This window comes from Leopardus geoffroyi, chromosome D1 (genome assembly GCF_018350155.1).
Source record: "Leopardus geoffroyi isolate Oge1 chromosome D1, O.geoffroyi_Oge1_pat1.0, whole genome shotgun sequence".
NCBI lineage: Eukaryota > Metazoa > Chordata > Mammalia > Carnivora > Felidae > Leopardus > Leopardus geoffroyi.
In genome coordinates this window covers 20,482,953-20,510,950 of record NC_059329.1, presented here as the reverse complement: position 1 = coordinate 20,510,950, position 27,998 = coordinate 20,482,953, and the positions used below count along the sequence as shown (strand labels likewise).

General features: G+C 48.1%; 1 protein-coding gene across 17 annotated transcripts in view; it reads right to left on the bottom strand.

Annotated features, from left to right (window-relative positions):
- The window catches only part of GRAMD1B (GRAM domain containing 1B), a 246,383-nt gene that overhangs the window by 69,961 nt on the left and 148,424 nt on the right, over nucleotides 1-27,998 (bottom strand). The window contains exon 1 of one of the 17 annotated variants that reach the window (XM_045483239.1): nucleotides 27,305-27,839. The exons of 15 other annotated variants lie outside the window; for them this stretch is intronic. In XM_045483239.1, coding sequence (XP_045339195.1) covers nucleotides 27,305-27,327 — 23 coding nt within the window. In that variant the 5' untranslated portion in view covers nucleotides 27,328-27,839. Of the gene's footprint in view, nucleotides 1-9,147; nucleotides 9,381-27,304; nucleotides 27,840-27,998 lie in introns of those variants that run through there. One more of the 17 variants, XM_045483235.1, reaches the window with a different exon arrangement.

Here is a 27,998-nt window from a genome sequence, read left to right as displayed (position 1 = left end):
CTGCCCCTCTCCCGTTTGTGCTTTGTCTCTGTCTCTGTCTCTCCAGAATAAATAAATCTTAAAAAAAAAAAATTTTTTTTTTTAAGTAACCGCACTTAACCAAAAGCAGTTACAATCATGATATTGCATTTAGCCCTTGAAATGACACTGCAAGTCAAGTCCCATTGCTCCTACTCAGGCCAGTTATCCATTTATTGCCCCTCAGGTCCAAATCCACCCTTCTTTGCCCTGCCTCATGATGCTGGAGCTGTACCTGGTGAACACTCCACTGGCCTAATAAGCCTCACTGGCGCCCCTAGTGGGCACTTGCCTGTTTACCAGCCCCAGCCTGCGGCACCTCAACAACCTTCTGTGCCACACACTGGGCCACCCCCACACTGGGCCACCCCCACACTGTTTCCAGTGAACGTGGATCTCCACCTTTGCATGGGGATCACCCTTGTAGGTGTTTTCCTTCGTTGGGTTCTCTGCCTCAATCCTAAAGGTGGTGGCTGCTCCCTACATCTGTTATTCCTACGTTCTTTAGAGCCTTCTGTTTACCTGTTAATGATTCTCAACGTTATATCATCCCTGTTCAACTCACGGCTGTGCTGTCTCCTGACAGAAGGCTCACTGATACACTGCCACAGCAATGAGCGAAAAGAAGCACCATCCCCGCCCTCAAGTGACGCAGTAATAATGGCTAAAAGTACCTAAGAGCATTCTATGAGCCAGACGGAGATTTTGTGGATTTAGAATGTGTTCCTTCATTTCCTCTTCCCATCGACCCTACTTTACAGGGAGATAACTCAGAGTTTAAATAATTTCCTCAGGTCACAGAGACAGCGGACCGAGAAGCCAGGATAGGTCTCTCAGCACTCTTGACTCCACAGTCATCCATGCTGAAATGCTGCCTCCATCAACTGGCTGCAAAGAGCGACAAAGGGCCAAGGCAGTGTGAATGGGACGTATAAACACATCAATCTTTCACAAAGATGGAACAGGAGAAGGAAGAAGTTAAATTGTTAGCCAGAGAGGTCCACATATACCCAAAGAAATCAAATTACGACAAGGGGCCACCATGAAGGGTCTTTCAAATTGGTCTCTGTAGTGCACAAGAGCTGGGGTACCCTGGTCGACAGATGCTCCAAAGACCCCACTAAACAACTCGTTCCAGATTTAACGCTCAGGATATTGCCCACGTGTTATGAACCATGCATGCAAGAGAACTGATAATCCGCACGCTTCCACCCTGCCCTGAGTTCCCCCAGCTCAGACTTTAAGCCACGGAAGCTGGGTCGGGGGTGTCCGAAAGGGTATATTGATTGCCTGTGACCCAGCTGTAACCCAAGACATCGCATTAATACTGCATCTCTCACATGAGGAGCAGAGATGTCTATGTAATTAAAACCTGAAGCAAGACATGGGGGAAAGGCGCTGAGGGTGCAGGCAGTTCTAACATGGCTCTGCTCTCGCTCTGTGGAGAGCCTGTGCCCCCACTGAGCCAGTGCCCAGTCTTTAGCGGCTATAAAAGCCACATAGGCTCTGGGCAGTCGGATAAGAAGACCTAGCCCCTATCCCACTGGGAACAGAACTTTCAGGGCTTAGGGCTCCTTCTATATATTAGTCAAAGAAAGCCCCATTCGCCATGCCCGCCAACCCCCTTCTCCCAATTTTCTCCTAATCCTACACAAACAGAAGAATTAGCTTTTCTTAGTATCACCTTTTTCTTTTCCAAATGTTCCCAACCATCCATTCTAGATTTTCAGCCTGGATCAATTGTACATCCACTGAGTGGTCTATGCAGGTGGTTCCCAAACTTTGCCATACTTCAGAATCACCTAGACGTTTTTACACATTCCCAGTGCACAGGCGCACCTCCTACCAATTACATCAGAATGTCTGGGGATGTTTTTAAAGATCTCCAGGTTGGGGCGCCTGGGTGGCGCAGTCGGTTGAGCCTCCGACTTCAGCCAGGTCACGATCTCGCGGTCCGTGAGTTCGAGCCCCGCGTCAGGCTCTGGGCTGATGACTCGGAGCCTGGAGCCTGTTTCCGATTCTGTGTCTCCCTCTCTCTCTGCCCCTCCCCCGTTCATGCTCTGTCTCTCTCTGTCCCAAAAATAAATAAACGTTGAAAAAAAAAAAAAAAAAGATCTCCAGGTGACTGCAAATGTGGCAAAAATTTAGATACCACTGGTCTGTATGACTTCAACCTTAATTCTCTAGTAATGTAATATAGAAATTATTTCTGGGGCGCTTGGGTGGTTCAGCTGGTTAAGCATCCACCTCTTGATTTCGGCTCAGGTCATGATCTCACAGTTCATAGGATCGAGCCCTGTATCAGGCTCCACAGAGCCTGCTTGGGATGTTCTCTCCTTCTCTCTTTGCCCCTTCCCCGCTCAACATAAATAAATAAACTTTCAAAATATACAGAGAAATTACTTCTGAAAGTATAGTCTAATAATCTGAATTCCCCAGAAATTAATTATTTTAATCTAAGACATTTTTCCTCTCTTTTAATGATTTTCCAACTAATAATCAGAACTGATACTCATTGAGAACTACATGCCAGGTCTTGTTCTAGGCACATTATGAAGGTTACATTGGGTTATATCTCAGTTAATCTTATTATTCCAATTTCACAGAAGAGAATTTGACCAATTTCACAGAAGACAAAAAAGATCATGAGCACATCTGCAAGTTTATTCGGTACACCTGAGATGTCTCTCATCGAGGACTAGAGACTTAAGCAAGTTTTAAGAAAGTCAAAATTGCCCTCTGTTCTTTTCTCTGATATTTGGGTTTTAATTCCACCCAGTTACATTTGCTCTATTCTTCTGGTTTTGAAAATCACTCTTTTTAAAAGACAGGATGGGGGTGCCTGGGTGGCTCAACCGGTTAAGCATCCAGCTTCCGCTCAGGTCATGATCTGGCGGTCTGTGAGTTCGAGCCCTGCATTGGGCTCTGTGCTGACAGCTTAGAGCCTGGAGCCTGCTTCGTATTCTGTGTCTCCCTCTCTTTGTGCCCCTCCCCCACTCACACGGTCACTGTCTCTCTGTCTCTCAAAAATAAATGAAACATCAAAAAAAATTTAAAAAAAAAAGAGAGAGAGGACAAGTTTGGGTAAGTTTGGTGATATTCTTCAATGCAGTGAAAATTTCTCCTCCTAGTTTTACAGAATCCGGGCAGGTGCTCAGTGGCCACAGCAAGAATCTATACAAGGTGGCCGGCATCAGACTGTTCTGTCCCCCACCCCCGCTGAGAAAGCACATGATCGGAACACCACTCCTTGTGGGGAGAAAGTTCCAGGCAACTAACTGGAGTTGATTCCCGAAGAGGAAAAAAATGGGATTGGGGATAAATGAAATCATCTCTGATCATGACTCTGTGGGAAGCAGGTAGGAGCAGGAATCGACGCGGGGTCCAGAAGCCACAGACACATCGAAGAAGAAAGGGCGAAGAGGTATCAGGTGGGACTGGAGTCCGAAGGGCCAAATGGAAGGTCACCTAACAGAAAAAAGCAAGTTGTCCTCTTTCCAGGCAATTATAACTGCTCAAGCAAGAAGGTCCTGAACAAGAGACTGCGAGGAGGGTGGCCACAAGCAAGGCTGGAGGCCTTTAAAACATGGGCACAGAGCTCATCTAATTACTTAATTATGCAAATTAAGTAGTTTTAAGTTTAACTTAGCCCTCAATCCCCGGGTTAACACACGTTAGCATGGAAGAGGATTAAACAATGACACAGACCACTCAGTCCAGTGTTCTTTCCGCCACCCAGTCACCGAGTTCTGGATATGGTCTGCCACCAGCTACCCTCAGACCCTCCACATGTGACCCTCTCTGTCAAAGGGAGATAACACCTGTTGTACAAAAGGGCGACTGGGAGGAAGAGAAGATGTAAGTAAGGTCAAGTGCAAGTCCCTGGGTCCTAGACACATGCAGGAATATCATCATGTAGTGGTAATTCTGCCTCCCAGAAACAGGCATTCGCTTTCCCAGCTCCGAACTGCCCTTGACCAAAGAGAACAGCCTCACCGAAGAATAATGCCTTCTCCGTAAAGACAGACCACACCTAATGGACAATCCGTCCCCAAGAGGTCATGAAATCCTGCTCCTTTACCTCAATTTGGGATAACTCTGCGAGGCCACTCCAGAGCCAGAGCTTTTCACGGAACTGGTCAAAGCCTCCTGCAAGTTCGTTAAAGTTTAACTTCTTCCTCTGTCCAATTCTGATTCGGTCACTTACTTACAGGTCTGTTGCCAAGAGCCATTTCCCAATAAAGCTCCCGCAAGGCAAATTTGTCTGAGTCCTTTCCAGAGTCTCTTTCCAACCTAAGACATACCCCAATTACCATGAAGGAATGTGTGCGAACAGGGAGGTGCTGAGAGACATGCTGCGCAAGTGTAAGGAAATGGCCAAATCTCAAGACTCAGGAATTCAGTACAAGTCTGGGATGTCTAGAGAGTTCTGGCCCCCCTGGGACAGGCAGATAACCATGGTAGGCCTTCTACTTCTGTCCACTACAGGATATTAGGGGAGACTAATCACCTCTCTGCAGAGGTAACTGACCTCTCTTTAATCCTGGATTAAGGTCTTTAAGAGGGAAACCTGCTTGCCGGTGCCCCAGTTAAGATGTTGACATGTACTTAAGAAGAGAACTTGAGTCCCTCCTGCCACTGGCCAAAGGCTTGGGCAACATGACCATCCCTCCATCTCCCTCCACCCCCTACCCACTGTCCGTTTAGCTTAAAGAACCAGGAAGCTTGGGTGGCTAATGGAGCAGACATCATGAAAATCGAATTGTTAGGCACAACACTGGGTGCTAGCGAGAAAGACAGGAAGAGTGCTACGTTAGGGCAGAAGGGGGTGGGGATCATGATGAGTTAGGAAGAAATCCTAGTCAAAGCAATGACTGCCCCCAGGTGGGAGGTCTTTGGGCCATGCTAGAGATGCTGCTGTTGCCTCCCGTTCGCTATGCATGCCCATGTGTCTTAGAAGCTTGGTTGGCCAGTGGGGCCAGGCAAGACCGAAAAAGCAGGTGGCAAGCAAAGCCCCGCAGCTCAGTTTTCAAGCATTGTGACGTAGCTCCTCCTAAAAATCAACCCTGAGTCTCCAGGAAGTCACTAAAAGGGCATTGGGAGAATTTCCATCATCTCTCTTGCCATGGGGTGGCACAGACGTATGGACTCCATTTTCCCCATACATGTCCAGCTGTGGCAGTCAGCCTGCTCAGTCACCCTCCCCAAAGGGTCTCGCTGGGCTGCTAATGCTATTGCTCCCAAGATGGGCCCCCCTCCTAGACAGGGACCCAATATACACTTGATTCTAGATGAGGACAATGCAGGCTAATGCAGGAGTGACTGACATATGGCAATCCCAAACTCGTGTTATAAAAGGGTCCACCTTCAGGAGGCTAGACACCTAGAGGACTCTGGCGTGTGACCCTGGATGGGCCTCTGGGCCTCCGTTTCCCCATCTGGTATATGAAAGTGTTGGGTCTAGATGCCCCCCTCATTCTTCACCTCACACATGTCAAAGTGCTAATTAAGAAAAAGATGAGCTCTGTGACCACGGCTGGGGGGGGGGGGAGGGGGGGCAGAGCAGGAAAAGGCACTAATGCTGACCTTTTAAAGCAGACAGGGCCAGAGACCCAAGCCGTGAGCTCCTGGGTCCTAGTCCCTTTTTTCTCCCTTCTGGCCACATCACCGCCTTGAACTAACTGCCTCTCCTCTTCCTACCTCTGCACCTCCAGCCTCTCCAGAGAAGAGCTAAAAAGCTGTGCTGAGCAGCTGGCAGGTTCTCTCTCCAAACTCCAAGCCAATCCTCATTAGAGAGTTTCGGCACTGCCTGACCAGTCAAAACCTCATGGGGGGTGTGGGTGGGGGGGGGAACAGGTAGGGGCAGAAGAGATGCGAGTAAGGAGGCAGGCAGCTGACTGGCAGGCTGGTGACACTTACCCGCATATGCTAGGACATCCTGGCAGTACAACACCCTCCAGCCGAATTAAATCTCACCACAACCAAATTCCCTTCTCACAGTCCACACAGTGTTGACCCTTCAGCCACGCGCCCCGGACACGAGGCTGCCTAAAGCGGGGGGCGGGGGTGCAGAATAAGCCACTGGCCTGCTGGCAAGGACCTTTCTTCTCCAAAGCTTGAAGGAGTGTGGAAGGCTAGTTACTGGTGGGCAAAGACCAAAGCTTGGCACGGACCCAAACTACAAGGTGGCTCTGAGAATAATTAAAATAAATTCGCGGGGGCGCCTGGGTGGCTCAGTCGGTTCAAGCGTCCAACTTCAGCTCAGGTCGTGATCTCACGGCTCGTGAGTTCAAGCCCCACGGCTCGGAGCCGGGAGCCTGCTTCGGATTCTGTTTCTGTCTCTCTCTGCCCCTCCCCCCCGAACGTGCACACTCTCTGTCTCAAATATAAATAAACATTAAAAAAATAAATAAACGTGGGCCTCATGTGGGCCTCACCGACAGAAGCAAGTGGAAGAGGTAATCAACTTCCCCCAAATAATACTGGTAGGAGTGTACCTAGAAATACTGCCACACTTTACAAGGTCTACTGGTCAGACAAGATAAATAAGACAGCGTGGGTCTGCCCTACACAAAACTGCAGAGTAATTAGATATTTAGACTGTAGGACAGATGCCTCAGAGCAAGCAGGGCGTCCCCTATTTGAAAAGAAGGAGGGAAGAAAGAAAGCCAATGGAGGAGCCTCATTTTTTTTTGTTTCTCCAAAGGGAAGTTACCGGGTGGCATAACTGGGTTTGGAATACGAGCGGATATCCTAAGAGTTGTGGCAGCCACACGTTGTAAGAGGCTGGCTCACAGAGGGTGAGTTCCTTGTCAAGTTGCTGGTTTCACATCCCCACCTCCTCCAGGAGGGTCCAAATGACCTTCCCAAACCTCCCGACTCATCCGTAGTCAGCATCTGTGGCAAAGCAGGCCCGAGTAGTAGATGATGTCCAGTGAGGCTCCAGCGTGTCAAAGAGCACACGGTCTTCCACTTTTTGTAGGGAAAACCACTGGGGATCTCCATCTGTTTCAATTCTGTACGTTCTTCTTCCCCAGACCGAGAGGTACGGTCTTCCTCTACTGTTAGGGGCCAAAAATAACATCCACAGCCTCTACCCAGCCCCAGCGTAGAAAGGCCTTTTGATCTCACTCAGCTCAGATCCTCACCCAAAGCAGTGATCTCCCCTGCAGCTCCTCTGAAGAGAAGGAAGGGGGGGGGGGGGGGGGGGGAAATGGAACTTTTCCATTGGCTTCCAAAATGATGAATCAATATTCTTAAGTGAGGGGCGCCTGGGTGGCGCAGTCGGTTAAGCGTCCGACTTCAGCCAGGTCACGATCTCGCGGTCCGTGAGTTCGAGCCCCGCGTCGGGCTCTGGGCTGATGGCTCAGAGCCTGGAGCCTGTTTCTGATTCTGTGTCTCCCTCTCTCTCTCTGCCCCTCCCCCGTTCATGCTCTGTCTCTCTCTGTCCCAAAAATAAATAAACGTTGAAAAAAAAAAATTAAAAAAAAAAAATATTCTTAAGTGATAGGGCAGGTGGCCAAATCCTTCTCCTGGGGGAGGCTGACAAAATTAGTCTCTCCATCCACTGAGGTCCTGCTCCTGCACATCACTGTGGGTCTCTGAGCCACCAAAGGTATCAAAACCACCTCCCCCCTCCCCCCCGGAACACAAATGGTCCTGTGAAGCTTCCTGGAAATCTTGTAAAATATGCTCCAGTAGGAGTAAGTGGATGCTAGGAAAACTCTGCCCACTGCCGCGTTCCCTGTATGCTGACATTTGCAATCAAGATGGAAAACATCCACGAGACGTGCCCCGGAGGACTGGCTTGTTTTCTTCTAAATAGTCTAGCATTTGACTCCCCCAAAACCCTTGTATCAGGATCTATAAAATACCACTGCCTGGGTGTATGGCATCAGAACCCTCTAGTCTCCCCGCGGCCTTTTGTCCAGCCTTGATGATTTCACAGCACACCCTGGGGCGGGAGTGGGGGCCAGGTAGGGGCCAGGTAGAAATAGAAGGGCCCAGTCCTCCCAGGCTGGGTGTCTCTCCCCCGGCCTCCTCGACCTCACGCCATGCCCACAAGCAGCCGGAGAAATCTGACCCCTGAGTGCAAAGAGAAATGACAGAGCACGGGAAGAAAACGAAGCCCTGAGCTGGATACTTAACGTGGAAAACTCGAGTCCAACAGGATCATTTCCAGAAAAGTAATGGTTTTGCAAAACCCAAAAAGTTATAATAAAAACTTGTTTGCATGCTCAACCCTAGTGCCTATTTTGGCTCAGTGGTGCCCCTGAGGGTGACGCCTCCCATGTACCCTTGGTTACACACCACCCCACCCCACCCCACCCCACCCCTGCTGAGCCCACCACGGACACTTCTGTCCATTCTCCTTCCTTGAGGTCAGGAAAGCTGTGCAGACGGTTCGATTTAACTCAGGGAACCGAGTTGGGTGTGGACAGTAATTATAATACCTTGTATTTATGTCTAGCTATTTCTGGCCTGAGTTTGTTTTCCCATCCTTCAATTCCCTCTGAAGAGGTCAGTCAGCCTTATAGATGTGGGCTCTGGCCTTTCTTGTGATAGCATTCCAATGCTTATCCACATCACCTCTCCTAGAGGTGGAAGCCAGGCAGGGATTTTTCTCCTTACTCTATAGGGCAGGGCAATGGTAGGCCGGCCTTTTCAGAGCGAGTCACAGAGATGCACCTGAGAACTGCCAGTCATTTACTGAAGCCTACAAGGCCAGCTTAGCCAGGGGACTTTGCCACTAAAAGACTATTCAAATCATGATCTCTGACCTGGATGATCAGCTTATTGAAAGAAAAGAAAAGAAAAGAAAAGAAAAGAAAAGAAAAGAAAAGAAAAGAAAAGAAAAGAAAAGAAAAGAAAAGAAAAGAAAAGAAAAGAAAGAAACAGAGAGAGAGAGAAAGAAAGAAAGAAAGAAAGAAAGAAAGAAAGAAAGAAAGAAAGACAAAAAAAAGATTTCACAAAAAACGTACATGGTGCTACTGATGTGTTAATTCTATTGTAAGAACTCTATAAACATCAACTCTGTTAATTCTCATAATCACCCTACGCAGCACATACTAGATTATCCCTATATTCCAGGTTAGAAAACTGAGTCACAAGAGAGGTTGAGGAACTTACCCAAGATCATAGAGATAGTAGCTGGTGGGGCCAGGATTCAAACCCAGTGCACCAGCTCCAGGGTATCTGCTCTTAACCACTAAAGAGAGGCTCCCTTGCTCAAATTCATGAGCCCCACCCAGACAGTCTGATTCCACATGTCCCCACATGATTCAGATGGCCAGCCAGGTGCCCAAAGTACTGAGTTAGTGGTTCTCAAGCTGTGGTGTGCTTGTTGCTATTCAGATTCTGGGGCCCCGGAGGTTCTAGAACCGGAACCTAGAACGTCCAGTTTTAACAAGCACCTAAGGTGGTTCCAGCGACGGCGGTTCACAAAAGGCACTTTGTAGAAAACCAGTCCTGTTGCTTCACCTGGACAAGTAAACAACTCATGGGGCACCTCACTGCAGCCTGCAGAGACCATTCATTCTCCACTAGAGCGGCTGCCCTGGGGGAGGGGGAGCCGGAGGCTGTGTGAGGGCTAGTCTGTTCTTTAGCCTTGGTGACTGAGGCTGCCTTCTGACTGCGGAGGAGGAGGGGAGGGTGGGTGACTGAAGACAGCTCACCGTCCCTCCACACTTGACAGGCTGCACATCAGAGGGGGACACGCGGTTGGTAACGGGAAAAGAAAAAAAGACTGGGCGGTCTGGGCCCCCATCTTCCACTGCCGGAACAATGGCCTCTTCAAATCCCTGGCATCTGAACTGGCAGCCGGCCACCAGGAAAGAAAAGAGCTCGCTGTCCCTTTAAGGACGCCCTCTCTCCGCAAAGGTCAGAAATGCCAGCTCAGTCTGCCCAGCGGCTGCCGTTTTGCCACTTTGGTGCCCCAGGGCCCTGGGCCGTGCTCCCCCCTCCAGCTGGTTCTCTGGGCACCTGCTGTCTTCTGAAAAAGGCAGAGCACCTGGGGGGACAGCTGCCGCTCTAAATGAGGTTCAGCGATCCATCCGGCAGGAACTGCTGATGTGCAGGGAACCCAAGACCTCATTTGCCTCTCAAAATCATTCCCCCCCCCAGGAGAGTCAGCCCCAAGAAAGTGGGGCTTGGGGGCCAAGGTCAGAAAGATGACTGCAGGAAGGGGGATGGGGTCAAAAAGAAAACTGACCGAGGAATGGATGCTCCAAGAGAAACATGGTATTTCATCCAGAAGAGCAAAAGCTGATGAATGAAAGATCCAGAAATCACAAAGAGATGGGGGTAGAGGATGGAGGTTGGGAGGAAAGGGCGAGGTGTGGGGTGGTGGCAGGGGAGGGGTGGGGCAAGGGCTCTCCTCCCACAGACAGGGTTCAATCGCTACCACTTTATGTAACCCGGGCAGCTTCCCTAACTTCCCTGAGCCCCAGTTTCTCTGTAATTTGGCGTTTACCGAACAGCAAATAAATACCAGAAACTAATAATGGCTGTTATATTAGCGTACTAGCCACTCCATGTGGGTCTCCCAGACAGCTCAGATGGTCAGACTATGTGCTCAAGAAGCCTGAATCCTAGACCACACCACCGGTTCGAAGTCATCTTGCAAATATGTGCCATGAGGAAAAGGGGCACTCATTTAGCAAACGGCATGGGTTGGTGCAAACCAGGATTCTCCTGGAAAAACAGCTCAAAATTAGTCATCTATTCGTAATATCAAGCAGGGGTCGGAAACTTTTTCTGTAAAGGGCCAGATAGCAAATATATTGGGCTTTGCAGACCACAGAGTCCGCCATCAGCACTGAACTCTTACTTCCGTAGGGTTAAAACAGCCATGGACAGCATGGAAAAGGAAAGAACGTGGCTGTGTCCCAATAAAACTTTATTTACAAGAAGAGGAGGCAGGCTGACGGAGGGCTTTCGTGGAAGAAAGGGTGAAATCCTTATGGGATTTATTCCTTAAGGAATAAAAGATATGGAGGCAGAAACCCATTTCTTGCTCTTCTACGCTGGGATTGTATTGTACCCACTAATTTGATTTCCAAGAAAAGCTTCCGGCCAACACCAGCCGACTGCAATGACTCATGCTGGATTCTTCAGCATCTAGGTCCAGAGTTTGCTTAGCATCTCTTTGCCCTTCCAAGCCCTCTTTTTCTTGTTCTTCTGGACTTCTATTCCTTGAGATTGGAAGCTCGGAAGAGGCAGGGTCTCCTTCCTCGGCAAGGTTAGCGAGGTACTGACCGAATGGCCCACCCTTCGAGGTGTCCTCCTCAGCATCCCTCACCGCGAAAACGTCCACCGCCCGCCCAGCTTCCCAGGCTGCGGCGGGCCGGGGTCCTTCACGTCTGTCCATCTTCCTGAATGGCTATGCATCTCAGTGCTATGCCTATTTTCACTCATTCAGGGGAATGTCTACTGTATGCTGAGAAAAGGCCAACTTCACCTCCGTCTTGAGTGGAGCTGGAAAAAGGCTGATACGGTACGTCCTCTCAGAGAGCCACCCTCCTGTTCCTTGCGTTCCGTTCCCACTCCCTGGAGTCTTTCTACCCCAGAGCCCAAGCACTTCAAGAATAACTTTCCTCAACTGTACGAACAACGTTTGTCATGACAATTTCTAACCGGCACTAAAAGCAGGGAGCATAAAAAAAGCTGAGAAATGAGGAAACAGATCAAAAGCAAAGGAGGTGGGAAAAAAAAGCAAAAAAAAAAAAAAATCACTACTTCAAATTAAAAAAAAAAAAAAAAATACTGCTTGCTTACATCATTCTATCTGCATAAAATGACCTCACTCCACGAATCCCTCCTATGCGGCCCCAACCTTCCTTCAAAAGCTCTGCTCTCAATGCACCTTCCCCAGGGCGACTTCCCTGATGAACTCCCCCAAATCTCTACAGCATCCCCTGGAATTCTCCAATGTGCTTCACTGTTGCTTATGTACCTAATGCATGGTGTATGTCAGCCTACGGGTCCTAACCCTTATAATGCCACCTGCTCAAAACCCACATGATAACTTTTCCTTCTTCCACATGTAATTGGCCAGTGCTCTCCTGAGACTGTTGCTTTGGCCAAGGCTCTGCTTCAATGGAACAGCTCCTGCTATCTCACGGTATCGTCAGTGACCTGTTACCACTGTTCACACCACCATTCCTTCCTTCGTTCATTCGGTCATTCGTGCATTCAATAAAACACACGTGGAATATTCACGTGCCACGCAGTATCCCATAGATGGTCGTTCATCTCATGTGCAAATTCATTTCATCCTCAGGCCAGACTATTATTAACATGTAACTGGCACACAACAACAGAGGTGATTTCAGAAGGAATTATGGTAAATGTGGGCACCTGCTGGGAAAGGGTAGACTGTCATACTCTGGACAAAAAGTGCTCATCTTCCTGGTGCTCTGATGCCAGGAAAATGGACGGAACCTATCACAGTCCCCTCTAGGCCTGTGCTGTGTAATTTAATCACTCGGGTTTTATAAAAGTAGATGCAATTATATGTCAAAATGAACTGATGCATTAAACTTAAAAAACCAAATCCCAGAAGGACTCAAAGAAAGCAAAAGTGAATGTGTATACGGTACTGGTTTGGGAGGAACTTTCTGTGAATAATGCCAAACACAGAAGCCATAGAGGACAAGAGTGATTAATTAACTGGATCACAAACAAATACACTTCTATGTGCCGAAAACTGCCTGAAGTTAAGACACACCGCCCAGGGAAAATACTTATTACATGTATGACCTAAGGGTGAATATCCTTATTCCAGTCGAGTCCTGAGAGATGAAAAAGACAAACACCTCAACAGGGAGGTGGGCAGAGAACAAAAAGGTATTTCACAGGAGAAATATACATGGGTAATAAGGAAATTAAAAGCATGTCACCAAGGATCAAAGAAAGAGACGCAAATGAATGCAACTCTAAGATATCACTTGTGGATTATCAGATTGGCAAAGACTAAAAAGAATGGTAATGCCGAGGCACGCAAGGACAAGGGGAAGGAACAAACACTCATAACTTGCTGGCGGGTGTATAAATTGGAACGACCTTTCCGAAGGGCAACTTGGCACTCTGTATTAAAGCTGCTGACCTAGGGGCGCCCCGGCTGGCACAGTGGGTAGAGCACGAGAGTCTTGATCTCAGGGTTGTGACTTAAGCTCCACAATGAGTGTAGAGATTACTTAAAAATAAAAACGGAAAAAAAAAAAAAAAAGCTGTTGACCTAGAAATCTGGCTTCTAAGGTATTTACCTGAAGAATGTTAGTATGACATTATTTTTAATCTTGAGGAATAAGAAATAACCTAAGTGTCAAACAGGAGGAGAATAGACAAGTACTTGCATATTTGCAACACTGCCCCTTAAACGTAATTATGTAAATCAATATTTATTATTATAGAGAGATCAGATGCTGTTAATTAAAGGATTCCAGAACAGTGTATAGAACGAGTTATAAGTTTCACCTATGTTTATCTATGTATAGTATACATAGAAAAAATAGCTCAGAGGATAAAAACCAAAATATTAACAGTGATTATCACTGAGGGGTGGTGTTATGATGGACTTCTTTGTGACTTTATATTTTCTAATGTTTCTACCAACATTAGAATACGCAGAGGCAATCGGTGATGCAAAAAACCATAAATATTCAAACAAGTTAAAACTACTGATAATCTTTTTCTGGAAAAAAGCTCTTTACTTCTGATTTTTGGAAGAGAGAAAATATGTAAAAGAACTCTGAAAAGCAGAAAGGACTATACAAATCCAAGAGGGCCATCAATTATCCAGCAAATCTGTTCTGGGCACCAACTATGTGTAAAGCCTTGTAGAGAGCACCAGAAGATAAAACAAAATTTGGAATGACTCTCTCGTTTCGGAAAAGATTTAATATGTTATAAAAGACAGAATGATGCTTCAATCCAAGACTGAAATGATGGGGATCCAACTGAAGTGCACAGAGAATGGGAAAGGACGAATTAATTCCTAACTGGAGATGAGATAAACCTGGGGGGGACTTCTTCAAGGTGAGAGTGAAGACAAGTCTGAAAGAGAAATGGGATTTCTACAGCCAAAGACCGGAGAACCATAAGCAAAGGGGTAACGTAACCCAAGACTGCAGTGATAGGACACAGTACGTGGGTGACACGCCCCTCGCTAAGGAAAGGAGTGTCGGGATGGTGGGGACAGCAGAGCCCCGTGGAAGTGTGGAGTGACGACGAGGCTGGACAGTCACCATGGAGCCAGAATGGGGAAGGCCTTAAGTGCCATGCCCCAGTGTCCGCTGTATTTTGTAGGTTCCTAGGGGCCAAGTCCAGTTTTGGGGGTTGGAAATCTGACCTGTGTGATAGCTGAATCATTAATGGACCCCAAGAGTTCCAGGAAGAGATGAGGTTATTCAGCCATCAAAGGGGGAGGAAGTGCTGATACATGCTATGACTTAAACGAATCTTGAAAACATACTAAGTGAAAGAAGCCAGTTCATGATTCCATTCATGAAAAGTCCAGAACGGGGGACTCTACAGAAACAGGAAATAGATTAGTAGTTGCCGGGTTGTGAGGGTTGGGATGGGGGGGGGGGGGGGTGGTTACCTGCTAAAATGTACGGACGGGGTTTCTTTCCAAGGTGATGAAAATGTCCTCAAATTACCTGTCGTCTTGTTGCACATATCGTGAATATACTAAAATCCACTGAATTGTACACTTTAAATGAGTTGTGTGGTATGTGTATTATATCTCAAGAAAGCTTTTAAAAAAAGAAGAAGAAGAAAAAGCAATCAGCCAGGTGGCTACTGCAAAAGGCCAAGCAAGGCATGGAAGGTTGGTTATGAATTAGGACAGTGACAGTAAGTCATGGGAAAGGACAGAGGACAAACCAGAGAGGCTGCAAAGAGGACTAACTATGTGGAGAATGAGGAAGAACAAAGGAAAAAATAGCTCTGAAGCTTCCAACGTGAATGATTAGGGCAAGAGGATGTGAAGAGAAGGCTGGCTGGGAGATTATCATAAATACGCTTTCTGCGCAGCCAGGGGCTTGGCCCCTGCAGGCAGCGAGGAAGCAGAGAGAGAGAGGTGAGGGCCTGGAGTTCACAGCCCTCCTCCTGGCAGTGGTGGTGAGAGACGTCTTTTGTGACTGGTGACAATTACCAATTCCGTTTAGCAGGAGGGATCATCTCAAAAGTGGTCCTAACTTAGGCTTGGAAATATACTCGGGGGAAGGTGCACAGAGAAACAAGGTTAGGACGGCAGTAAACAAGAAAAACCAATTGTACAGCTGCACACACAATAGTGTCAGCATTTAACAGAGCGGAGTACTGCTCTAGGTCCAGAGTTTTGTAAAAAGGAGCACCATCACGGCTTCCATAAACGTAATGGCTCATACAAAGACGGCTCAAGAGGTGAATGGCAGCGGTTAGCTCCTCTTACCAATGGGCCTCCCAGGAGTACAGATTGACTCCACTTGTTTGTATCAAAGAAGAAGACAAGAGCATGAAGTAGAAACGCTTGGTTCACGGAATCAGAGATTAAAAAAAAAAAAAGCTGTTTGAGGGGCGCCTGGGTGCCTCAGTCGGTTAAGCGTCCGACTCTTGATTTCGGCTCAGGCCGTTATCTCACAGTCTCATGAGTTTGAGCCCGACGCGGGGCTCTGTGCTGACAGCACAGAATCTGCTTGGGATTCTCCCCCTCTCTCTGCCTCTCCCCTGCTTGCACTCTGTCTCTCTCAAGATAAATAAACTCAAAAAAAAAAAAGTCATTTGAACAAGCAAGGGTCAACAGAGACTCCATAAATAAGAGTATGCTTTAGACTCAAAAGACGGCTAAAAAACAATAATCATCACGTGCACAGCAGATCACCTCCAAAAGCCCAGTGGTGACAGTTCCCAAAATTTGCATCCTGGGGCTTGTGGAGTTGAGCCTCTGGGAAACAAAGGCGTTTTGCATGTCATAATGCCACCGGATATAAACTCCGACCATTCAGTAAGGCATAAAGAGTTGAGGTCGCTGCAGGGAAGCTATTATGAAACAGTGAGGCTCCCAGTCTCAGGAGAATGGGTCCAAAAAAAGATCTTAACTGGAAGATAAATCTATTTGCACTCCAGCAGGAGAGGGATCTGAGTCCCTCTGTGGAATTTTCCTACAATATGCAGCACTGGGAGTCCAGGTCTGGCTCCCCACTACTTTAGTCAAGCCCCCCACCCCTCCGCCCCAAGGCAAGGACTGGTCTTTGTGTTTCTACCTGCTCCTGGTCTTTGTGTTTCTACCACGAGCCCAGTGGGCACTCCAGAAATGTTCAAGTAAACAAACGAATAAATGATTAAGAAGAGGACTGCAAGAATCCAGTGGGAACTTGAGACTATTAAAGGGTCCTGTACTCCAGCGAACCTTAGCCTGAAGTCCATGGGCATCCAGAAGAGAGAAAATCTGCTGTTCTAATCTCAACTATCATCTCAGAGATGTGGGCGCTGGTGCCTTGACGAAGAAGGTCACACGCTCAGTGAGTGGCAGAACATATCCTAGCCTCCAGTTAAGTGACCAAGTGACCATACCCGGAGGGGGCAGCAGACAGAAGAGTTCCAGCAGCGAGACTAAAATACATGATTTGGGAGGCTGTTAACTTCAAAGAAGGAGTAAAACTGACTGAAAGTAAAACTTTCCTGGCTGTTCCAGGAAAGATCATGATCAGAGTTCTCTGTATCCATCCAGGGTGTGAGAGACAACTGTGGATGTTAAGTATGTGGAGAGCCAGGTTATGACCATGCTCTCTTTTTGCACAATGTCAAACGTAAGACAATGAAAATTTTAACAGCAGCTTAACCTTTATAAGGTTACAATGGGCCAGGCCTCCCCCTGAGTACATGCTCAGGAATTATCTTCCCAAAGCCCTCCCAGGTCAGGTGGGATTAGCTCCATTTTATAGATGAGAAAAATCAAGGCTTGACAGAGTAGGTAACTTGCCCAGAATCACCCAACCAGAAAGGAACAGAACCACCTACGCCTGTCCCTTAGGGTCCCCCACAGAGCTAAAGGGAGGGAGCCCTGTGCTAGGGGCAGCCATTCGAGTCCAGAGTCCGTCAGAACAAAGAGGCACTGCCTGAGAAGTGTAACATACCCGTAACATACACCCTAGGGGAGGGGGGGGGGCGGGGCAAGAGTACTTGGCCCAGGTGCAGGTGCGCAGGTACGCAGTCAGTGCTCAGTCCCCAAGACCTGCATTTTCTGGGGCTTATCCTTCCAGCCTTTGAATATTTTCATAAATCTTATACAACAAACAAACAAACAAACTGAATGGCTTTCAAATATTTAGGCATTGTTATAATGCTTAACTGGATGATGAACAATGTTTAATTTTTCTCCTTTAAGTTGAACAGCTATACATTATATACTTTCTTTTGGATGCATGATACATTCTACAAATTAAAAACAAAAAACAAAAAACAAAAAACATTTTTTTTTTTTTAAATAAACCCTGACCCAGCCCCAAAGTGAAGCCACCAGATCAGCAATGACAAGGGTCATGGTTCAGCACAGAGGTGAACACTCTGAAAGACTGTTCTACTCTATGATCGCCTGATACAAACAACACCACTCCCCAGAAAGACCACCCCACCTCCGTGCCAAACCCTTCCTAAATTGTTAAGTTTAAAGCTCTAAACTTTGGGGGCACCTGGGTGGTTCAGTCAGCTAAGTGTCTGACTCTTGATTTCAGCTCAGCTCATGATCTCATGGATCGCCAGATCGAACCCCACTTCAGGCTCTGCACGAACAGTAAGGAACTGGCTTGAGATTCTCTCTCCTTGCTCTCTCTGGCCCTCCCCCATGCGCTCTCTCAAAATAAATAGACACTTAAAAATAAATAAATTAAATAAAGCTCCAAATTTCTACCAATAAACACTTTTCCCACTAAGTCAAGTACTTAAGTGTAGAGGTTAAGAGCACAGGCTTTACAGACAGACAATTTCAGTTTTATCCCAGTTCTGCCAATAACCATGGGGTCCTGGCCCTGTTACTTAAACCTCTTTTGAGACACAGTTTCCTTACCTGTAAAAAAGGGATAAATACCACCTTCCCTGTCGAGTTGTGTGAGGGTTACATGAGATAAAAAAGAGAGAAGGGGGGGATAGAGAGAGAGAGGGAGAGAGAAGGGGAGGAAGGGAGAAAGGAAGGGAAGATGGAAAGGGAGGGAGGGGGAGAAGAGAGAGACAGAGAAAGAGAGAGAGACAAAGAAAGAGAGAGAGAGGAAGGAAGGAAGAAAGAGGTGCACCGGGGCGGCTCAGTCAGTTGAGCTTCGGACTAAACTTCAGCTACGGTCATGATCCCAGGGTTGTGGGATCAAGCCCTGCGTCCAGCTCCTCGCTAAGGGTGGAGTCTGCTTAAGATTCTCTCTCTCTCCCTCTCCTCTCTCCCCCACTCATGCGCTCTCTCTAAAATAAAATAAATTAAAAAAGGAAAGAGACAAATAAAGAAAAGCTCACAGAAGCATTGTTTTTAATTTGCAACACTATTCTTCTTGCCTGCTCTCAAACCACCCACTTACGCTCCAGGCCCCAGAACATCTTGCCCACCAAGTTTGGAAATACATCTCCACCCTCTGTGGTCATCCTGAACCCGAGGGCTTCTCCCGGCTGAGTACAGCAAGCCCGCACACCTCTGCCTCACCTGTGAGACGATCCTATCTGTAGGTGGAACCTGTCTTACCATTTGAGTACCTACCCCCGTGTCCCCACACACCCCTGCATTCTGATCAGGCCACACAGCTCTTGCTCCCTGCCACCAGGCCCTCACTGTGGTTTCTGTGGTCTAGTTCTTGCTTCTTCCCTGTCTAGTTCTTTCTCTTGAAATTTCGGGCGTCCTCGTCGTTCAAGGCTCAACCCTCAGGAGGGCTGGGTGGCTCAGTTGGTTGAGCATCGGACTGACTCTTTTTTTTTTTTTTAATTTTTTTTTTTTTAACGTTTATTTATTTTTGGGACAGAGAGAGACAGAGCATGAATGGGGGAGGGGCAGAGAGAGAGGGAGACACAGAATCGGAAACAGGCTCCAGGCTCTGAGCCATCAGCCCAGAGCCCGACGCAGGGCTCGAACTCACGGACCGCGAGATCGTGACCTGGCTGAAGTCGGACGCTTAACCGACTGCGCCACCCAGGCGCCCCAGAGCATTGGACTGACTCTTGATTTCGGCTAGGGTCACGATCCCAGGGTTGTGGGATCAAGCCCTGCGTCAGCCTCCGCATTGAGCATGAAGCCTGCTTGGGATCCACTCTCTCCGTCTCTCCCTCTACCCCTCTCCCTGACTCACGGTCTCTCTAAAAAATAATAAAAATAAATAAATAAATAAATAAATAAATAAATACATACATACATACATACATACATATTAGGCACTCATTCTAACTCCTCTTTAGCCCTTCTCCATTTACTTTTGCCCATTACTGCTCTCTCCCTCTCCGTTCTTGCATACCTTTCTAGTTGTAATTCGTCTTCATTAAACACCTTCATAGATTACCTTGCCAAATTCTTGTAACTTTTCAAGAGTATCAGTCTTTTCTCTCCTCACAGGCAAAGCCCGTGTTCCAACTGCTTTATAACTGTGGTGGTTAAGAGCACGATCGTAAGTCAGACTGCCAGCTTGAACACTTTAGGGGCTGTGTGACCTTGAGCTGATGACCTAACCTCTCTGTGCTTCGGTTTACTGATTTGTAAAATCTACACCATAATAACATATAGCTCAAAAAAACAGCTCTGGGCTAATATATAGAAAACATTTAAGATACGCGTGATACAGTAAGTTACTGTAGAAGTATTAGCTACAACTATTAATATCCTTATCCTTACTATTATCCTTATCCTTACTATTAATATCCTTATCACGGTCACCGTTACGGTTTTTTGAACACTGTTACAGCGTTTCAAATAAGACCGCTAGCTCCAAAGTATCCAGTGAAAACATACCACTTTGCTGCATTTGAGAGGCATCTTTATCCGTCTAAACTAGGGGGCAGCAAACTTTGTGTAAAGGGCTAGACAATAAATAGTCTAGCTTTGTGGGCCATAGGTGTCTGTCGTAAGTGCTCAGTTCTGACACTGTACCACGAAAGCAGCCACAGACAATGTCATACGCCAACGAGTGTGGCTGGGTACAAATAAAACTTTATTTATGGACATTAATATCTTAATTTCATATTTTCACATGTCATGAAATACCACTCTTCTCTTGATTTTTTTCAACCATTTAAAAAATGTAAAACTAGGGGCGCCTGGGTGGCTCAGTCGGTTAAGCGGCCGACTTCGGCTCAGGTCATATCTCGCGGTCCGTGAGTTCGAGCCCCACATCGGGCTCTGTGCTGACAGCTCAGAGCCTGGAGCCTGTTTCAGATTCTGTGTCTCCCTCTCGCTGACCCTCCCCTGTTCATGCTCTGTCTCTCTCTGTCTCAAAAATAAATAAAACGTTAAAAAAAAAAAATTTTTTTTAAATGTAAAAACAAACAAACAAACCCCCAAAACATACTTAGCTGCATGAAAACAGGCAGCAAGTTGAACTTGACCCCTGGCTGTTGGGTGCTGACCCCCTGGTCTAAGGTTACACAAGTCCTTCCATGACATTTCAAATCAAGGCCTTTATCCTACAGGCAACAAGAAAGCCATCAGTGGGTTTTCAGGAGGGGGGGGTGGGCCCATGGCTGCACTTCCATAAAAGCAGCTATGTGGCCATGACTGGTGCCCAGCAAGACTCCTGGTTCTCCTCCCCTCCTGCCCTTCAGAAGCCTACTGTTTCCCGGCCTTCCTGCGGTCAGGCCACGTGATGACCATGGACCATGCTGAAGGGCAAGGGCGGCGTGCTCGCTTCCGAGGAGAAGCACCGAAGAGCCAGGCTCTCCTGCCCCCTGACCTCTGCAGTGACTGCGGAGGGGGCGCCAGGAGACTCTACGGCCTAGATCACCGAGCCACCGTATGCCTCACAGAGGACAGCCTCCCTGGGGTCTTTTCCAGAGCCTCAGAGGGGCTTGCAGTGCTCAAGAGTTAGCTTATGATGAGTCAAGCTACTGAGTTTGGAGGGGGCGGGGGAGGACAGTGGTTGCTGTCAGAGCAGAACCTAGCCTACCCAGTTTAACTCAACATCTTTGTGCAAATAGGAACCAAAGAACGGCGTTAAGGGTAAGGACACATAACGACATCTAGCAATATCTACTTTACCCAGTCTTTCACCTTAGCTCATTTAGGAAACAAACGTCCGGCCTTCTGGACAAGGGATCAGAAGCGTTCTATCACGAGAAGCCCCAAACCATCTCTTCCAAAAATGAAATTCAATGACAAAAAGTCTCCGAATGGCCAGGAGAAAGGGTCTCTAACCAGAACAAAGAAGCCCAAGTGCCCCCTATCTGCGGGGGGGATCCACTCAAAAACCCCCAGCGGACCCCTGAAACCACAGGCGGTACCGAACCCTAAACAGACGACCCTTTTTCCTACAGGTACACACCTGTGATTAAGTTTAATTTACAAATTAGGCACAGTAAGAGATTAACAACAAATAATAATAGAACGATTGTAATATACTGTAATAAAAGTTCTGTGAATGCGGTCTCTCTCATACACACACAAAATGCCCTATTCTTCTATACTCACCCTTGTTGTGATGACGTGAGATGATAAAATGCCTACGTAAGAGGAAGATGTGAGGGGAACAGGGGGGTGTCATGGCACTGTGTTGGGCTCCTACTGACCCTCTGAGGACACGACAGGAGGGTCACCTGCTTCCAGACCACAGCTGGCCATGGTAGCTAACACCTCACAAAGCAAAACCACGGATAAGGGGGGACTGCTGTCCCTCCAATCTGATTTGCTTTGACACCATCCCTGCCAACCATCTCCCATTCTAATACAGTACATTTCTTTCTCCTTAGACTGATGATAATGGTGGCAAGAAAAACAATAAATCATGCAGCCTGCCACTCATTTCAAGCCAGGTGCAGTTCCCAACGTAGAAACCTGGGTAAGAGGTGGGAACAGCCTACCCTTTGAAAAAAAAAAAAAAAAAATCTGTAGAGTCAGATCACAGCTGTCCTGATCACTCATGGGATTTAAATGCTTAGGTGACCGGCACTCCGTGCCCTGGATGTGACAGACCATGGGGAAATCCCCGATTCCCTCCCACCAAATAATAAAGTAAATCTTGCACTGTTAGCTAGAGGGTGTGCCTGCTGGGGGATGTTTGTAAATGAGCATTTAATATTTTCAAATGAAGGGGTTTTTTTTTTAGTGTTTCCTGCTGGCTAGGGAAGCACACCAGAGTCCACATTATGAGCGATTGCTCTGTAAGAACTGTGGCCTTTTTCTAAACCAGGAGTGAAAAGGAAGCTGACAGACAGACTAATCCGCCCAGCACTGTCATTTAACCCTGCTTTCAAAACAACTACCACCCAAGGCAAACAGAAGTCACCTACCAAGGCCACACAGCAGGCGAGGAGGTGGTTACAAGGTTTGGATTCTTCAGAGTCCAGTCGGCTCTCCAGAATCTCAAGCTACTGAGCGACCCCAACCTTCACTGCAGCTCACCTCCCGGTAAGCATCTGAATGCCTTGGGAAGCCTGGCTCTGAAGGAGGTCACACGCAGGCCTTCCTCCTCCTCGAGAGAAAATTTCTCACAGAAAGAACCTCGAATGAGAAAAGTATAACCTGGTCTGGACCCTCCCCAGAGAAAGAAATTCCAAACTTTTTCTTTATGTCTAAGTTAAATCCTCCCAGGCACCGTCACCCGTTTCTCCTTTCACGCGTCTACAGCAGGGCTGAAGAAGGAACAGTGTTTGCAGGTCCGAAGGAAAAACACTTGCAAACACTTGTTTGCAGGTCCGAAGGAAAAAAAGCATACTGGACGGCTGATCTTTGGTATCTAATGAAATACGGATGATCACAAATCTCCATGAAACACGGAGGAAATCGAAAATGAAGTTCGGTCCCCGCTACCTGGGGAGGCCCTAAGTGAGCAGGGTCTCTCACACAGCGCTCACATTCCTCAAGAAACGGGGTGAAAGCTCACTCACCTGCTCAAACACAAACAGGAGCTCAAAACTTCTCTATGGGCGGACCACGGCCTGGCCACAGAAATGCTTCCCCTGCAACGTGTCGAGAACTGTACTCTCGTTCCTCTATTTTCCCAGAACCACATTCTTGCAGCACATGGGCTTTCCTGAAGGTCTGGCAGAGCCTCCAGGCTCTGTGAAGACCGCACCCATCAACCCCAACAGATGTGAGGACCGGGAACACAAGGACAGCGAATGAAGACAGATGTCACTGCAGTCTGCCAAGTCCTCTGGGGGCCAAAACAATCTGTACATGGGGCACTCCACCACACTGGAGAGCTTCTTGGTGTTGGGATCCTACAGGATTTAGGAATATCTTTACATATTTCACACACACACACATACATACATACATACATACATACATACATAAATAAATAGAAACTCTGTAGAAGCTCAGGACTGGTGAATGCTTCTTTAAAAACATTACACGGCTTCCAAATTGTCTGTGCTCCCAACTCTGCTTTGGCACGGCCCCATGTGTTTGCACGTGCCGTCTCCTCCACCATTGCCCTTAACCTCATGCACCAAGTTACCTGAAGGCAGAATCACAGAATCATCTTTGGAGAGAGTCTAGAGACCCTGTCAGGGGAGGCTGAAAAAGCAGGACTTCCCCCTCACAATCCAGCCGCTGTCAATCACGGCCACGTGCCTTCATCAGCATCATCCAAAAGCATCCCCTATGATAACCTCCTAACACCATGAGGGGCAGTATTAGTGCTGTACAAAGCACAGCCTCTACTTACCTAACATTGGCCAGCCTTCGAACCCCCCACTCAAATGCCAATTACTCTGGGAAGCTTCCGGGTCACCCCAGCTGAAATGAATCCCAGCCTCCTCTCACTGTCTACAGTGCTTGTTGTCTATTGCATGTATCTGTTCTTTAGCATTTACTGACTTGTTTTGGAGAGAGAGAGGGAAAGTGTGTGTTTGTGTGGGTGTGTGTATGCGTACAGGGTGGCTGAAATTTATTCTATCTGTGAAGCTACCAGTCCCTAGAAGTCAGAGGCAAGGCCCTTACATTTTTTTAGCCCTCACAATGCCTAAGCACAGGACGGTGAAAATAATAATTACTTGGCCAACATTTGTAGAATGAAGGGAAGAATGAATAATGGATGTACAGACCCTGACTCTGCCCTCTGGGAGAGTAGGTCTAATGCAGATACAATTGCTCGCAAAACTGAAATAATAGTCCAGTAACAGGAGTGCACCCTACCTTTTTCACTAACCAGTTGCATGAATTTAGGCAAAACTCTTTACTACTCTGTACCTCAGTTTCCCTGGTTCTCAAATGGAGATGTCAGCTGCTTCGTGGGGCTATAATAAGGATCAATTAAGATAACACATTTCCTTATACTTTTTTTTTTTTTTAAGAAACTTGTTTTTTTAATATTTATTTTTCAAAGAGCGCACCGGTGAGGGAGGGGCAGAGAGAGGGAGACAGAGGATCCGAAGCAGGCTCTGTGCTGATAGCAGAGTCCAATGTGGGGTCAAACTCATGAACCACGAGATCATGACCTCAGCCAAAGTCGGGAGCTTAACCGACTGAGCCACCCAGGCACCTCACTTCCTTACACTTTTAAAAGTCTAACTAAAAAAATAAATATAAGGCAAGGAGACCACAAAGCAGGGGAAAAAAAGCGCCAATATATGGTAGTGCTGCATGCAGAGGAAAATGATCTATAGAAAAGCAACCAAGAACAGGTGAATCACTAGGGAAAATTACCCACAAGTCCAAAGCCTGATTCCTATCTGTACACCCTCTCTGTGACTCAGTTTCCTCGCTCTGTAAAATGAGGATCTTAACCACACTGCCTTTGGCACTATAGGACTTCACATATGTGAAGTGCTTAATATGGTCCTTGACACCCCCGTAAGCACTCAATAAATGTTAGTTGCCATTTTTATTCTTTTTTTAATCAGCATTATCATCATTTTTTAATATCACTAACACATAGTAGGATTCCAGAAATGTTTCTAGAAGTGACTCAAACACCAGGAGGTCAATTAATTCCATCTTCCTCCGTACGCAGATAACGTTACCCAGCACAGGGTAGCCAATGTATTTGGGCACCTTGTTCCTACCAAGTCTCCCCGTGGACAGAGAACTCAGACAGGGGATACCACCAAAGGGAGCCGCATTTCAAGCCCACACATTCACAACACAACTACAACATTGGCCCCTCGACCAAAATGGACCAACAGATCTGCACCTAATGAAAGAAAGAGGGAATCATAGGATCTAACACTAGCCAGGCAGACAGAAACGACAAAACTTCCCCATCCTTGTAATACGGTATTTGGCTGAAAAAGACAAGGTTACCCCAATTACAGTTCCCAGCATAACAATGATCTCCTGTTGAAATGCATCAAGAGATACTCAAGGCAGATTTTTAAAGGCACATGTCTCTGCATGTCCCTGAGGGACCAATAGGGGCTGAGCAGAGAAGCATTTCTGTGTTAAAGTGATGTCTCATCCTGAGAGACAGCCAGGCACCCCTTCAGTCCCAACCGTGGCTGCTGACAGCAGGGGCATGGAAGGACACGGAGTGATTTCCGAAGATGAGCCCGGCACCCCCACTCTCCCAGCAAGACCTGGGTCTTCCTTGGAGGCCTCAGCCAAGTTACAGGCCCAGCTTGGCTCTGCTGAGGGACCAAGGGGCGGCTCTGGGTGCTGACTGGGCCTGGCATTCCCAGTGACAACAGATTCTGCTAATGCCTTTCCAATCCTGAAGAACAAGGAACCTGGCCCCAAGAAAGCAGGAATGGCATTGCAGCACCTCTACGTCCTTTTCTCAACCTCAGGGGGGTGGGGGTGGGGGGTGGGGGGCCTTCAGCCCAAGAGCTACAGATAGGAGGGAGTGATACCAAATCTCGAGAAGAGACTACAGGCTGGGGGCGCGGGTCACTGACTATTCACGACCTCAGTTTTTAAGAGTTAAGCTCCCAAGAACTAAGCTCCTCCCTTTCCTTTCCGCAAAGTACCTTTTGAAGACCCACTAAAGAGCCCTCTTGCCTAGAGGAGGGCTGGACTAGATTAATCCTGTTAGACTTTAACCTAGAGTAGGAGGTTCTGGAAGGCCAGATGTGAGCTAGAGCCAGGATAGGACGACATGTATTAAACTGCTCAGTACCTACCCCGATTCTGGAAATCACCCTCCCAACCACAGAGATCAGTTCCCATGGTCCCACCATGGACTGCGGGTGGACGGCTGGGAGCCGCAAGGAAGGCAGGGCGCATCCCCGCGGGAAGCTTTCCCAAACTCTCCTCCTCCCACCCTCCGCTGTCAAGGAGAAAGGCACCATCCCCAGCCCAGAGAGCTGGTCCCCGGTAAGCTGCACACACTACCCCGTGGGGAGGGCCAGATCCCTGCCGTGACAAAGTTTCCCAGGCGAAATCTCCAGTTTCTCAACCAGATAAAAAAGCCAATTCACCCACCCACCCACCCGATTCCGAGGAGGAAAGGGAGAGGTGAGGGTTTTATTTTTAAAATGGAAGGTAAAAATATTCTGACTGCTTCTGCGGCTACCAGACAGCTAGCTCGCATCCCAAGCAAGAGGAGGCTCTAATATCCCAACATCAGGCTCTGCAAGAGGTGCCTCCAAAGCCCCAAGGTGTGTGCGTGGTAGGCACGGCAGAGGGGCCACCCCACTCTCCTTTGGACGCCAGGCGTGCCAGAGGTCGGGGCCTGGTCCTCCCGACTTCTCGGAGAGAAGCCTCGAAGAGATCAGAGCCTGCCCGCTGGGATGAGGGTGCCCTATGGAGCAGGGCGAGCAAAGCCCCTGGGGCTGGCTGTCAGGCTGGGTAGAGTGCCACTGCCCCCACCACCGGCCGGGCGTGACCCAAGGGACCCTTCTTTACCAAGTTCCCTCAGCATGCACCACCCATCAGGTCCCTCAAAGTTGGAGACTCTTTCCAGCTGCACCCAACTTCCACCAACCCCCTCCCCCAGGGAAGATGCTGGCAGAAAATAACTGCAGCGGGGTAGAAGCTAGGATGAGCCAGGGAGAGGGACCCAACTTTGTAGGGTGTGCGGCCCCCGTCTTGACTCCTTGAGAACCATGGCCGGGGGGGGGGGGGGGGGGGGGGGGGGACAGGCCTGTGTGAAGGAGACCTCTTGAGGATGCTCAGGTGCTGAGGAGGGACATGGGGTTGAAGAACGATGACGAAGAGGAAGGGGCCGTACCCCTCTCCTCTACTTACCAGGATAGCTTGAATCCTTTCATTAGTACAGGCACGGTAATCCACTGACCGTGTCCTTAGCATCCCCGTGACAGCTCCGGAGGTCCCAGGACATATTGGAAAAGATGACGAAGTCCCCAAAGAACAGAAGCCCATGTAATGTGACTTGAACACAGAGAGAGAAAGAAGACAGAGAGAGAGAGAGAGAGAGAGAGAGAGCCAGCACCAGCCAGAAGAACCGCAGCAGGCTGGGCTCGGAGGCCAAGGGCAGCCTCTGCAAATCCAGCCCCGGGGCTGGAGCTGCCTGCCGGAGCCTTTGCTGCCACTGCCAGCTTCTGATGGGGACAGGCAACGGCAAGGCTGCAAAACAAGCCTGGAGTGGCTGTCAACAGGCAGGCCGGCCGGCCACCCGCCCACCCTCGCCTCCTGCCGGCTCAGAGCAGCCTTGGGGGGGAAAGGACCCAAGGAGAGCCCAGCAGGAGAGCAAGAACCGAGCAGAACCTGCACCTCTCTTCCCCCAGGCGGCGGCTCCCGCAGCTCCATATAATCTCCTCATCAATGCAGTACCCAAGCAAAGCACTGCCAGCCACTTCCGCCCATTTAAAGACACAGCACATGTTTTGTCCCGGGATGGGACAGAAAGTCAGGGAGAGGGTGGGCAAGCAAGGTGATGCCCAAGGAGGAAGAGGAGAGGGGGCAGGAAGAGCGCGAGCCA